This window comes from Bombyx mori, chromosome 10 (genome assembly GCF_030269925.1).
Source record: "Bombyx mori chromosome 10, ASM3026992v2".
Classification (NCBI taxonomy): Eukaryota; Metazoa; Arthropoda; class Insecta; order Lepidoptera; family Bombycidae; genus Bombyx; species Bombyx mori.
In genome coordinates, this window is record NC_085116.1 from 697,783 (window position 1) to 710,703 (window position 12,921).

Here is a 12,921-nt window from a genome sequence, read left to right on the forward strand (position 1 = left end):
CTAACAAGGTGTTCCACAAAACAGACAATTTCATCCAGTAAAATGCTTTCGAGAAGTCAAAAAAACAAACTTATGTTGAATAATCCCCCAAAGACTTAGTAAAAGACCGCATATGTCAAAAACTAGGCTACCCTTGGTATCCTATTAAATTATATTATATGGTGCCCCAAAAATAGCGCAAGACTTGAATTTGCCGCCATTGAAGATGCAGTAAATTTGTTGGCAGCTCTGAAAAAATAACATTTTGGTAGCTGAGAGTTTAATTTAATAATAATTATAAGATTTTAGAAGAAAATCATCATACGCCATAAATCATATTTTAACGTTCACCTCATGTGAGCTTTTCATTAATATTTGTATAAATTAAAAATTTAAGTTCGATTTCATCGAATAATTGATCGATTTAAGTTGATTGCGGTTGAACAATTTTTAAATTAATTTTCATTTAAATTTTAAATCATATCTACGATACGGCTTAACAGCACAGTATACAATAATTGTCATTCCTTTAAAATTCGAACTTTGACCCATAGATAATACACATAAATGCTTTGACCTTATATAAATGTAGTACTTTTTAAATGTAGGAATAAGTAAAAAAACGTTTCATTGATCCTGTCTGATCTTCAAAATAGTTTTGTATTTTGTCCTACAGTTACGATGGGCCGTACTGTGAGCAAGAGGTGCAAGCACAGTAAGACTATTAACTTCATTTTCTTTAATTAAAATTCATTTCTAAGCAGCAACGCACCTCCTAAAAAGCAACATAAGCTTTCGCTTGATTTTTTTTCTTGTTCGACAGTTTGATGCAACTTGGGGCTTAGAGTGACCGTGCTTCTCATTCTAGCCCAGCGCCGCATCTACTTACACCTGCCTGTCTTATCCATCTAATGTATAAAACTGTAATCAAATATTTTAATCGCAAGATTTACCGGCGATACTTTTTTTTAGAACAATAAAAAAAATCGAAATTGAAGAATAAGCTTACAATCGTTTGTTTAACGTAGAAGCAAATTTAAATCATTCGAGAAGCTTGGATAAAATACCTCTTTGGTGTCAAAATTGCATCTCGTTCTTGTAAGATTAATAAGTAGCCGGTAGAGGCATTTCTAACAGAACATTTTTTTAACTATGGCTTGAAATTTTTAAGTGACATAGTCCATAAATAAAATAAGGAGAAGCCAGCTAGGTCAGAAAGAATAGCTGTTGAATCGTAAAATAAATTGTTGTTCCTTCCTTTTTTCTAGGCTATTTGTGTAAGTCATCCTTCTGCTCGTTTTGTCATACTGTTGCTGTCAAAATTTGTAAATGTCAAGCTGTCAGAATGTCATAATTTTACCTACAATTTCAAATTTAAAAATTAAACCGTTGTTGTACTGTGGTGTCTTTTTCAAATTGGTGAAGTAAACATTTTAAAACTTAACCAAATTGAAATCAATCATGACCGAATTCCAAACGCCACAAAAGTCTATCAAATCTTTCGACAACGATAAAATAACTATACCACCATCACCGTTTTTAAATAAACTTGGTTATGGTACTGGTACGTAAACAATAAAACTTCAATAATTAATAATAGATTTACCTAGAATACTGTAAACTTCATTTTGTGTTTTAGGGGTGTCCGTTCTGCAATTAGTGAGGTCCCCGAGGGCAGGACTTATCCGATCACCGTGGGCTCTCAAAATGTTGAACAAACGAGTTAAACCAAATAAAGTATACACAGATCGACTGAAAACTGAGGCGGAACTGTTACAAAAAATGTCCCACCTTAACATAGTGGGTTTTAGGGCATTTAGTAAAGGCAAGATTCTATACTTGGGCATGGAAGCTTGTGATTTATCCTTGGGGGACTTGATCGAAAAAAGAGTAGATGATGATTGTACGCCCTTTTCACCAAGACAAATGTTGCAGGTAAACATTTAAAATTATTTAATCTACAGTCAAAGTTGTCTATTTTGATATTAAGAATGTTATTGTATTCTTTAAAAGTTCACAGTAATTTCATTATCCATGAGCTAAAAAGGTATTAGCAATGCTGCAATAGAATGATTTATATTTCAGAACTATTTTTCAGACCAGAAACTGAACAAAAATTAAATTAAAATTATATATTATAATGAGCAAAATTATAATTTGTGTAATTACTGATGGTAGGACCACAAGTGAGTGCACGGGTAGGTACCACCACCCCGCCTATTTCTGCCATAAAGCACTAAGTAATGCATTTCAGTTTGAAAGGTGGGGCAGCCATTGTAACTATACTAAGACCTTGGACTCATATCTTAAGGTGGCATTTATGTTGTAGACATATATGGGCTCTGGTAACCACTTAACACCAGGTGGGCTGTGAGCTCGTCCACCCAAATAAGCAATTAAAAAAATTATGTTCCAATCCCTTTATACAACTTATTGACTCTCAGCTTCCAAAAATGGTCTACAGTATACTTCTGTAGATTGTAAGATGACCAGTTACCTTGTTTTTACTTTTAATTATGTTTAGTCTCATTGGACCTTAATTTTAGGTGGCTGTAGACATCTCCAGTGCACTTGAATATCTTCATACGAAGATGCAAATTTTACATGGAGACATGAAATCTTACAACATATTAGTCAACGGTGATTTTGTGATATGTAAACTTTGTGACTTTGGAGTGACACTTCCTCTCGACGAAAATGGAATATTTGATAAGGAAAATGCTGGTGGAACTGTTTATTATGGTAATTTCTTTGACTAAATTATGTAGGTACCTATATAAGTTTTGTCTACAAGACAAACATTTTTTCAGTTCAGTAAAGATTCTACAAATTATTAAAATAAATTAGCGTAATTGAAAATCTACTTGATTTTGAATACAGAAGTAATACAATGTTTGATAACAAATAAATGTGTGACTAACAAAACACTATAAAACTCAGGTACAGAAGCATGGAGCGCACCTGAAGTAATTCACGGAGGGCAGATCAGTGACAAAACTGACATCTGGCCATTTGGTCTCACTCTGTGGGAGATGATGTCACTAATGCCACCTCACTCACAAATTGATGAGGACACCTTTGATATGAGCCTGGATGATCTTGACGAGAGTGGTTATGATTTCTCCGATCGATATGGTAAGCATACAAATGAATGTGCTAAAGTTAGATTGCTCTGAGTTGGATGTAAGGTTGTCCTAAAAATATTTATTTCAGTTTTTGTTTCTCATAATGATAATAAGTTAGTTGGATGATATATAGAAATAATTCGACCAATACAATGGCCAATATTTTAAAATATAAATTAGAATAAATACTGAATCAATTTTTGGAAAATCTATTTTATTTTCAAATTCTTTTCTTTTCTTCTACTTATTTTAAATTGATTTGAACACAATTTTTTTCTTATTATTTGTATACCATTCTCTACAGAAATAATTTCCCAATTAAAGATAATATAAAGACTTCTAAAAGAAGAAAATCATAATGTTTACTATTTTGATAATAAATTTGAATTACAGGCAGTCGTCCAGACGTCCCCGCCAACATATCGGAAGTAGAATACGCACAGCCGTTAACCCTGTTCTGCAGCTGTACTGAGAGCCGGCCGGCCGACCGCCCCCAGGCCGCGCAGCTCGCGGCGGCCGCCCGGGCCATGGCAGCGGCATTACTTCATAACACATCATGTCAATAGGTTTCTATAAGGAATTCACATTATCTTACCTGCTACATCTAACATGTAATTTAGAAATTTTGTGTATTTGAACTCATCGCGGCCTAAAGACAATAGAGAGAGAGAGAGAGAGAATACACTTTATTGCACACCAAAACACAATTTACATTCAAAAAAACAATCAAAAAACAGATAAATTTGTACAATAGGCGGTCTTATCGCTAAAAGCGATCTCTTCCAGACAACCGTATAATTTATAGAAATTCTGGAAAATATAAAAAAATATAGCAGGTATGTTGCGGTGTACTATAGTTAATACATTATAGAAAATATATACATATAATAACAAAATATATACCGTTTACATATAATATGAAATATATACTTATTATTATATACCAATATATATGCATGCAATAGGCATGATATCTCCACATAGTCTTCCAATGTGAAGACGGAACCACTCCATACTGACAGACCAGGGATAATTCATCCAAAAATAGAAAATAACATTTCATTACAACTATGGAATACAAATGTTTTACACCTTTCACCCCTTACGAGAACGAATATCAAAAACTCTTCCCAGTGACTGCGTATATTTTGTGTATATTGTGTGCTCTCTGAACGCTCATCAATTGGACAGTGTGGACGTATATAATTGCCAGCCAAATCGTGTTTCACATAATATGTTACTTGGCATTTGTCGTTTGGTTTTCAAGTGCCCCCCTGTCGTCCGCCTGGGTAAATACATATTTTTATTAACTTCAATTAATATTATGTTCGAGAGCATTTACTTAAAATTGACAATGATTTATTTTTTAATAAGTATCTGATGGGACCAATAAAGTTTATTTCAAACGTAAATTTAACGTCGCTAGAGTTACATCGGTGCTCCGGTGGGCTCCCGGCCGACGGAGGCGCCCGCACAGCCTGCTTGTATTATTTGTAAAATAAATGTTATTTTAAGATACAATAAAACTATTTTATGTTCGAAAAGTATTTTATTCGTCAATAACAACAATTAACAAATACTTAATTACCGAACAGTATCCCTCGTATATTTAACCTTCAATAAATATAACCACTTTCACAATTCTTTGAATTAAACAGAATATAGTAACCTCAAATTAGTGTCTTTTATAAAAAAAATGTGGAAAATCTATTAGTTTATGTTCAGTGTTGTACTAATCAAATAAATTTAGACTGACCTTTCAACTAGAAAGCAGCCTCTGACAAAGTAAATAAATACATTGAAGTAGATGCCGTTACAGTAAAGAGCGTTTACAAAATACTGAATATATCTAATTGTCGACGCCTAACACTCCTCTCAGAACACAATTTATTATTTCCTTTCCATTAAATAATTTTACCACATAAAGTCCTCATGAAAATAGTTTTTTACTTTACACTTTATGATTCTTGTGATTGTATGAAAATATACATCTACAGGCTAAAATGGTTAGGAATTCTTAATTCATTTAGAATTCAATTGAATAAAATTATTTGTGTACGTACGTACGTATAAAACAGTGCCTTGCTTCAAGCTCAGTAGCATTTGATCTTTCATTTTGAGCATTAATAAAAACTAGGCTAATATTTTATTATCATTACACCAACATTATCAATAGTGCAGGTTCAATAATGATGAATGATGAAGGGATGGTTCACTTTGGAGATTTCTTATCCACGATATAAATCTTGAACAAACATCATTTAAATGTTTTACAATAAACATTAAATGAAGTATTCTAATTAAAAAACATCATGATAATAATGTCTAAAAGACAAACAAGCTAATTTTAATTACAAAATTTGGAAATTTTAACATTTTTTTCAATTGTAAATAAGTCAGCCCTTTTTCAGTTGCTTTACTATTGTTTAAGTTTCATTTCATACTCATTTGAAAATTGTACTTGGAAATCTACTTAATATCAATATACCTAAGTTAACATGGTGATTTAACCAGTGTTTATATGTTAAGTAAATTATTGATGTTGTTAATATAATGTAAAAACACAATTTAATCGTAAATAGAGTTGACTAGTTTAAATTTCATAAATTACTTTTTATTTTTGCGTGTATTAATACAATGTCTATAAATAAGCAAGATTTGTTAAGTATCAAGCACAAATATTTTTTTACATTGGAAACAATATGTACACTGGCGAGATAAATCAATAATGAGTGTTGATGTATCAATACATTCAAAAACAAACAAAAAATAAAAGAACCTTAAAACTACACAGCACCAAGTTTTGAAAGCATGTTCTAATGAGTTTTCTTAATAATAAATAAATGTAAAATGATAAAAACGCCTACTAAAACCGAAGTAAAAACATAGATCTAATATGAGATTTCACGGTTAAAACTTAACTACCTTGTAATTATTTAATTATTCTTACAACGTAACTCAAAAACGGTAAAACAAGAGTTACACCATTTATATTCCATGGGACACTGATTTCGTAAACGCTGGGCAATTTTAATTATTCACTTCTGCTATTTAAGCAATTGCTGGTTACTAAACAAGTTGCATAAAAATAGTTTGATTTCTATAAAGTAACATAATATGTAGTATCATTCTTAATTCAAATTTAGATTCTGACAATTGGATATAAGATCGCCATAATTTGAAGTTTGAACCAGGGTGGCCAACCGTAAAGTTTACTCTTATTTTTTTAATATTAGCTTAGTAGTGAGACCTTTAAGCCAAATCTTATAATACGAAATATAGTCTGTCTTAGTAAAATGGGGGCTATTTACAGTGACATTTCCAGTGGCTTTTTTGAAAGAACCCGAAAGGCTACGCAATGGCTTGACATAGGGGTAAAAATAATCATTAAAATAAGATTTACTATAAATACGTTTGATAGTTAAATTACTTCGTCACTTTAATTATCATTTTCAGTTCTAAGAAAGTGTGGGGGCAAAGTGAATTCGAGTTTACGACACGAGAATGCGCAAGTCTAGTTAGTACGCCTGATGTGCTTATACGGTAAAAACTTGTATAATCTGTAATATACCTGCATCAAAAATATGTACAAAAAATTCCAGGTCAGATTTTCGTACATAATTGCGTTATCAAACACTATATTCTGTTTGTACGAGAATCTCATACGGTTGGCCACTCTGTTGGAATCGACGGAGATTTACCCTTCGTTAGCGGCAAGTCGCGCGGCTGGGTCCAGTACTGGCACGAGCAAGTGTAAGATAGCGCGCCGAGCGCCAAGTGACATTAGGACGTAAAGTAATTCGGCGTCGACTATTGTTCTGTGGAGTAGGTCGTGTCGTCCCGCTGGTCGAGCGCGCGCAGGTAGGCCACCACGCGCGGGCGCCGCGCCGCCGCCGCCGCCTGCAGCGCCGTGTGCCCCGCCGCGTTGCGCAGCGAGCGGTCCGCCGCCGGCGCCAGCACACGCACGCACGACAGCGCGCCGAACATGGCCGCGCCGTGCAGCGCTGACTGCCCGTTCTGTCGCACGCGGGGACATGAGCGGGGGGTCGGCGGCGCCACACAAGCAGCAATGTATAGATACTCACGGGTAGCAGGCCCAGCTCGGGGTTGTACTTGAGCAGCTCGGCGACCACGGCGGCGTGACCCTTGTGCGCAGCCTTGAACAGCGGCGTCGCGCCGTCCTGCGAGCACAGGGCCAGATCAGTGTACTGAGGAGTCGAGCGGGGCGGTCAATTCAAAAAATTCATTCGATAAACGATTGGATTAAGTTTTTGAGTAAATTACTTTGGAAGTGTATAAAGTATATAAATTTATTTTACCTAATTTACGTACAATTTCACCGCGATTCAGATTCAGCGAAATACTGCTGTTGCTAGGACCAGTGTTAGCAAATTGTGCTCACCTACCAGTTCGGTGAAACCACGACCTACGCGACGTACCTGCCTGAGCTGGTCCACGTGCGCGCCGGCCCGCAGCAGCGTGCGCGCGACGCGGTGGTGCCCGCACTGCGCGGCGATCCACAGCGGCGAGGCGCGGTCGCAGCGCGCGGCGGTGAGGTCGGCGCCGCCGCGCACGAGTGCGGCGCACACGTTGTCGTGTCCGTTCTGCGCGGCGATGAACAGCGGCGTCGCTTTGTCCTGCGCACAGCCACAAATAAAAAAAAACGTGTGGCACTCGGGAACTGGCGCGGTAAAGCTATTGCATAGCATTTTTTATCAACTTATGCAATTATAATTATACAATGATAATTTAATATTAAAACAATAATAACACAAGACCACGCTATATTAAACATTAATAAAAGCAAAACATTAACTGTCCCCTTCACACTCATAAGCTAGACCGCGCGAGAGAGAGTTGTACAGACTTTTCATGATACGCATGCAGTGTGACGTCACACCACGCGCTTATTCACATACACTACACATGCGCAACGTGTGATTGTGTTGAACGCGAGCTACATGGTAGGCGTAGTGGGGTGTCAGGTTATTTTCGTTACGAAATTTCTTGATTCAGTCGCCGCGCTCAAAGCCCGCGATAAAATCTATGCAATAGCTTAAAAACTACTGTTGCTATAGAAATAAATACATTTAGACGACCCGAGTCTCAACAGCTGGTAGCAGCTTATTTGATTAGATTTTTTAAGACCAGATGTCGGTTTAGCTTTATCCTTTAAAGGAGATGAAAGTAGGATCTCCTTTAAACGCTAGCAGTCGGTTGGTCAGTAGGTGACTCAACCGTGTATTCTACACAACAGTTACAGAGAGCGCCTCGTGCCGGCGCGTACCTTCATGCAGGAGTTGACGTTGGCCCCGCGGCTGATGAGCTCGTCGACGACGGGCAGGTGTCCGCACTGGCACGCCACGAACAGCGGGGTGCCGCCGTCCTGCGACACACAACACACTCTCTTATTTTGTTTGAGTTCCTAGTTACGTTTACAGGGAACGGTTTCTGTGGCTTTGTTCAGAGGTTCTTAAGAGTTGGGTTCGTTGATGTAGAGATATGACGCGCGTGCCGTCGCGTTGATTTCAGTAACTCGCTGCGTGTACAGTGTGCTTAGTGCGAGTTTTTTAACGTTCTCGATAGCGTAAAAGTTAGCTCATATTTGTATGGAATGGGATCGTTTGCCTACGTTTGCCGTTAGAGGCGCTGTTCCAACTGCTTACAAAATTGGGCTAACTCTTACGTTATCGAGAACGTTAAAAAACTCGCACTAAGGACACTATTATATCTCGGTTAGAACATCATTTATGGTTTCATTACAGTTCAATGAGTTTATTTGAGCGAAGAAGCTGTACAAGACGCATAGACAGGAGTCGAAAATCATTAATAATTTTTTTCCAACAACGAATAAAAAAAACAACTAGACACAAAATTAGAAAACACAAAACTGTTTACAATCATACACTGAAAAGTCTAGAAGAGTTAATAATGAAACCTAGTGGCAGGCTGTATTTAAAGCCGGCGCGGGTAGATACCGCCGCGCTGCCCGTTTTTGCCACAAAGAGTCATGCGTTTCGATTTCAAGGATGGGATAGCGTTTATACTATACACTGAGGTGGAGGGGGGGTCACGCACCGAGCTGGGCGCGTCGATGGCGGCGCCGGCGTCCAGCAGCAGACGCGCGATGTCGAGGAAGCCTCCCTGCGCCGCGAAGAACAGGGCGCTCGTTCCTGTCTGACAGCCACAGCGCGGTGTTACTGTCGCATTGTATAATGTACTCCCGGCGGGGCTATAGCTCTGGCGCCCGCCATTGCCCACCATTGCTCATACACGTCAGTAGCGTCAGAGGCACAGCCAAGTCGCTGCCTACCTTAAAGTCTCTACGTATCGTTTCTAAATTTAAATCGTCGTGACGGTCGACATTCCTCGCGAGCCACGGTGCCCCGACGGCTATTCTGCAGAAGCGGGGTTGGATGACCTGGAGAGGGTATGCATGCGGGCCGCATGAGCGAACACTACACTACTACTACACAAGTTTTGTAGTGTCACATTTTTATTTTTATTTTAAGGGATTATGGCCTGGTAACTAAGACCTTTAGGTCAAGTCTTATTTTAATTTATATTCTTATTATTATTAAAATAATAATATGGAGTGAAATGAAATGAAATGAAGATGATTAATTTGAGACATAAATCAACCGCGATGAAACTAAATGAAATGAGACGAAATGATATGGAATGAAATATTGTCTCAGCAAAATGGTGGTCATATACTGAAACGTTTTCAGTGGACTTCTTGGAGGATCCCGAGAAGCTACGTCCAGCGGTTTTGTTTAATTATCCCACATTTGTGCACTTTCACAGATATTAAACAGTTAAAACCACCGTTATTACACATTTAAACCCGAAGAAACACTAAATAGACAAAATAACACAAATCACACAACTTCACTCCTCGCGTTTCCACCAAACAACTGTCATCTTGTTACGAAGGAACAATTTACTTCGCTTGCAGATCATAGGGTAGAACGGATGCCATCTCTGCGTTGTGTGTGTGCTAGTCAATTTACGCAAAAAATAAGTTGTAGACTTGCCCGAAAATGTATCTAGCGTGAAACGTATTTAGCAATGATATGTTGCTTATAACATAAATTACAACCTTCATTGTTGTTTTTTTTTTCGAAATTGTAACTGTGCATTTAAGATTTTGGTGTTACCGTCCTGCAGCAGGCTGGGTCGGCTCCCTGTGCCAACAGCTCCCTGACGCAGTCCGTGTGCCCCATGGCTGCGGCCAGTATGAGGGGCGTGGTACCGTCCTGGAATTTTAATCATCAATTTATTATTAGTATAGTAACGCACACGTGGTTTAATTTTCCCGCTCAGCTTGACGTTTAATCCTAAAAATTTCGTAATTATACATAATATAATGACATGGAATATTCTAAAAGTGGTTAAACAAACTTAATAAAAGACTTAATTGCGTTTTCTGTACAATATTAAGAAAACAACATTTAAAGCCTTTATTTTCCACAAATTATTTTACATAGAATTCTTGAGTAGTATGTAGTTGTTTTATTTTTCCAACTGGAAAGGCGAAAGTATCTTCCATACAGCCTAATCTTTTATATGACCTTTTTTATATAAAAAATGATATTATGAAATGAAATGAAGTTTATTAATATGAAACATGGTATGAAATGAAATGAGATAAGATGATATGAGATGAAATATAATCTCAGTAAAATGGTTATACCGAGACTGTTTCCGTGGAGTTTTTGGAGGATTCCGAGAAGTTACGTTCAGCGGCTTAGTTTCATTTTCCCACATCTGTGCTCTTTCACAGATACTAAACAGTTAATAAACCACCGTTATGACACATTTAAGCCTAAAGAAACACTGAATAGACAAAATTAAACAAATCACACAACTTCACTCCTCGCGTTCCAGCCAAAAAGTCTAGTATTCTTGAATTAAATAAAACTGAACTCGTTTTTTTTTTTTCAATGACAGAAAGCTCAGTCAATCTATATAATAAAAAAACTTTTTTTTAAAAACTAAAATGGTATTATATAAAAATTACATAAAAAAAGGTTTTTCTTTACATACAAATAAGGTGTTTATTACGATAACTAGCTGTGAGGGACCAGCTGAACGAAATCCCACATGACAGACGTCAACCACAGAGTCAATGATAGCACATGTTGGGGACGCCATATTATTTATTTTACTACTTAATTTCATAAATAAAAGTTAGTTATTTAATAAATATTAAATTTAAAACTATAACACAAAAAACCCGTTAAGTTTGCTTCGCTGGTTCTTATCAGAACTACGTCTTTTCTTGGAACCATTTAATTTTAATAACATAACATTAACATTAACATTTAATATTTTCATTTTTAATAAGCGTCTTTATGACGTTAGCGTATTTTTAAGTTATTATTTATCGATTCCTTTTTAAATAGAAGAAAAATTTTACGAAACCTATACAATTATTTTTTTATTTCAAGTCCATCTTTTGCACGTTAATAGCGCAAAGTTGACCAGGGCGTCATTAAAATTTGTTTCCCTCCGAAACTGGAGCGCCCCGGGCTCAAAGGAGTTTATGAAGACTATTCCTGTACGGAGTTTGAAGTACGCTTTTGATGCAAAAACGTTTGCACAACGTGAATAACATCAAAAGGTTTTCGGCGCAAAAAGAACCCGAGGCTTTATACTATTTTAATTCGCGTATTAATATTAAAATAGCGTTTGGGCACTTTTCAGACTTATTAAGCAATGGATTGAAAAGAAAAAAAAACGCCTGTCGAATTGCTGTCGGTCGCGCTGGTCACTCACTTCCACCGTCCACTTCACAGTAATGACCCACTGAAATCAGTTACGTGCCTCTCTGGACATCGTTTATGTCTCGAGCCCTCTGGTTCCGGAATGAACTCCTCTTTCTTCAAAGGAAACGTGACGAACCCTTGTTTACCATTCGGCCTGCCACCAACGCCCCGACGTCTGGCTGTACTCCTGGATTTCTGCTGTCCACGTCGATAGCTACTTACAATCAGTTCAGAGATGTATTAAGCACACACACAAGGAACACACTACAACGCCACGATTCAATGTTCATTTACAGTTTACAAAGTATATTTTTGACGCTTTTACACTAAACATTGACGAATGATGTTTATCGAAAATAATTACAATCGTGCTGTCTCTTTTCATCAAGTTGAATTGAAGTGGGTTGTGTTGGTGATGCAAGATTTCATTGGCTTACGCTCGAAAAGGGGCAATTAATTTAAGTTCAGTGGCACTAAACAAAGGCAGCCTTGAGCATTTGTGAACACTACGATCTAAAATTTGACATAATATGAAAAACAAGTTGTAGATATCTAGCCCATAAACCAGTCTAATCTAACATGAATGTTCATTCCGCGCGGTTGGTACCTTATTCACTTAATTGTTAGTCACATAATACCACATAAAGGAACGGGTGACGATTCAAGACTGGTTGCCTAGCAGTGCAAACATGTAGCACGTCAGTAGATATCAGATAACAACTTTATCTAGTTATTAACCTGGAACAAATGTGAACCCAGCCTCCATTATCTATTAGAACTTCTCCATCTGTCCGTAGCAGCAGTATTCTTATCTTATTTCCTAACCAACTTTCCTACTCCTCTCTCTAATTTTTATCTCGAGTACTTCCGTACTGTCGGCCTTGTAGAGCTGTTTGTAAGATCAGTTTATAGTACCTTTATCCGTCAAGCACTTGACCTTTACATCTACGGGAGGAAAAAACAACAATATAATTCCATAAGCTTTCATTGTTTAAAATAATCAATAACTACTCTCAAAACGTAATCAATAAAATATATTTCCCTAC

General features: G+C 37.1%; 2 protein-coding genes across 3 annotated transcripts in view; one reads left to right on the forward strand and one right to left on the reverse strand.

Moving 5' to 3' along the window:
- The first annotated feature begins 1,324 nt into the window (after window positions 1-1,324).
- On the forward strand, window positions 1,325-4,648 carry LOC101736944 (lymphokine-activated killer T-cell-originated protein kinase). The gene is made up of 5 exons (XM_062670372.1): window positions 1,325-1,543; window positions 1,619-1,914; window positions 2,526-2,721; window positions 2,920-3,114; window positions 3,498-4,648. The coding sequence occupies exons 1-5, from the start codon at window positions 1,441-1,443 to the stop codon at window positions 3,668-3,670; spliced, it is 963 nt and encodes a 320-aa protein (XP_062526356.1). The 5' UTR covers window positions 1,325-1,440; the 3' UTR covers window positions 3,671-4,648.
- The window catches only part of LOC101737076 (ankyrin repeat domain-containing protein 29), a 54,083-nt gene continuing 45,795 nt past the window's right edge, over window positions 4,634-12,921 (reverse strand). Inside the window, exons 3-8 of one of the 2 annotated variants that reach the window (XM_004930280.5) lie at window positions 10,265-10,363; window positions 9,183-9,281; window positions 8,392-8,490; window positions 7,544-7,741; window positions 7,190-7,285; window positions 4,634-7,121 (exon numbers count right to left, since the gene is read on the reverse strand). In XM_004930280.5, coding sequence (XP_004930337.1) covers window positions 6,915-7,121; window positions 7,190-7,285; window positions 7,544-7,741; window positions 8,392-8,490; window positions 9,183-9,281; window positions 10,265-10,363 — 798 coding nt within the window. In that variant the 3' untranslated portion in view covers window positions 4,634-6,914. Of the gene's footprint in view, window positions 7,286-7,543; window positions 7,742-8,391; window positions 8,491-9,182; window positions 9,282-10,264; window positions 10,364-12,921 lie in introns of both variants that reach the window. The other variant, XM_062670371.1, reaches the window with a different exon arrangement.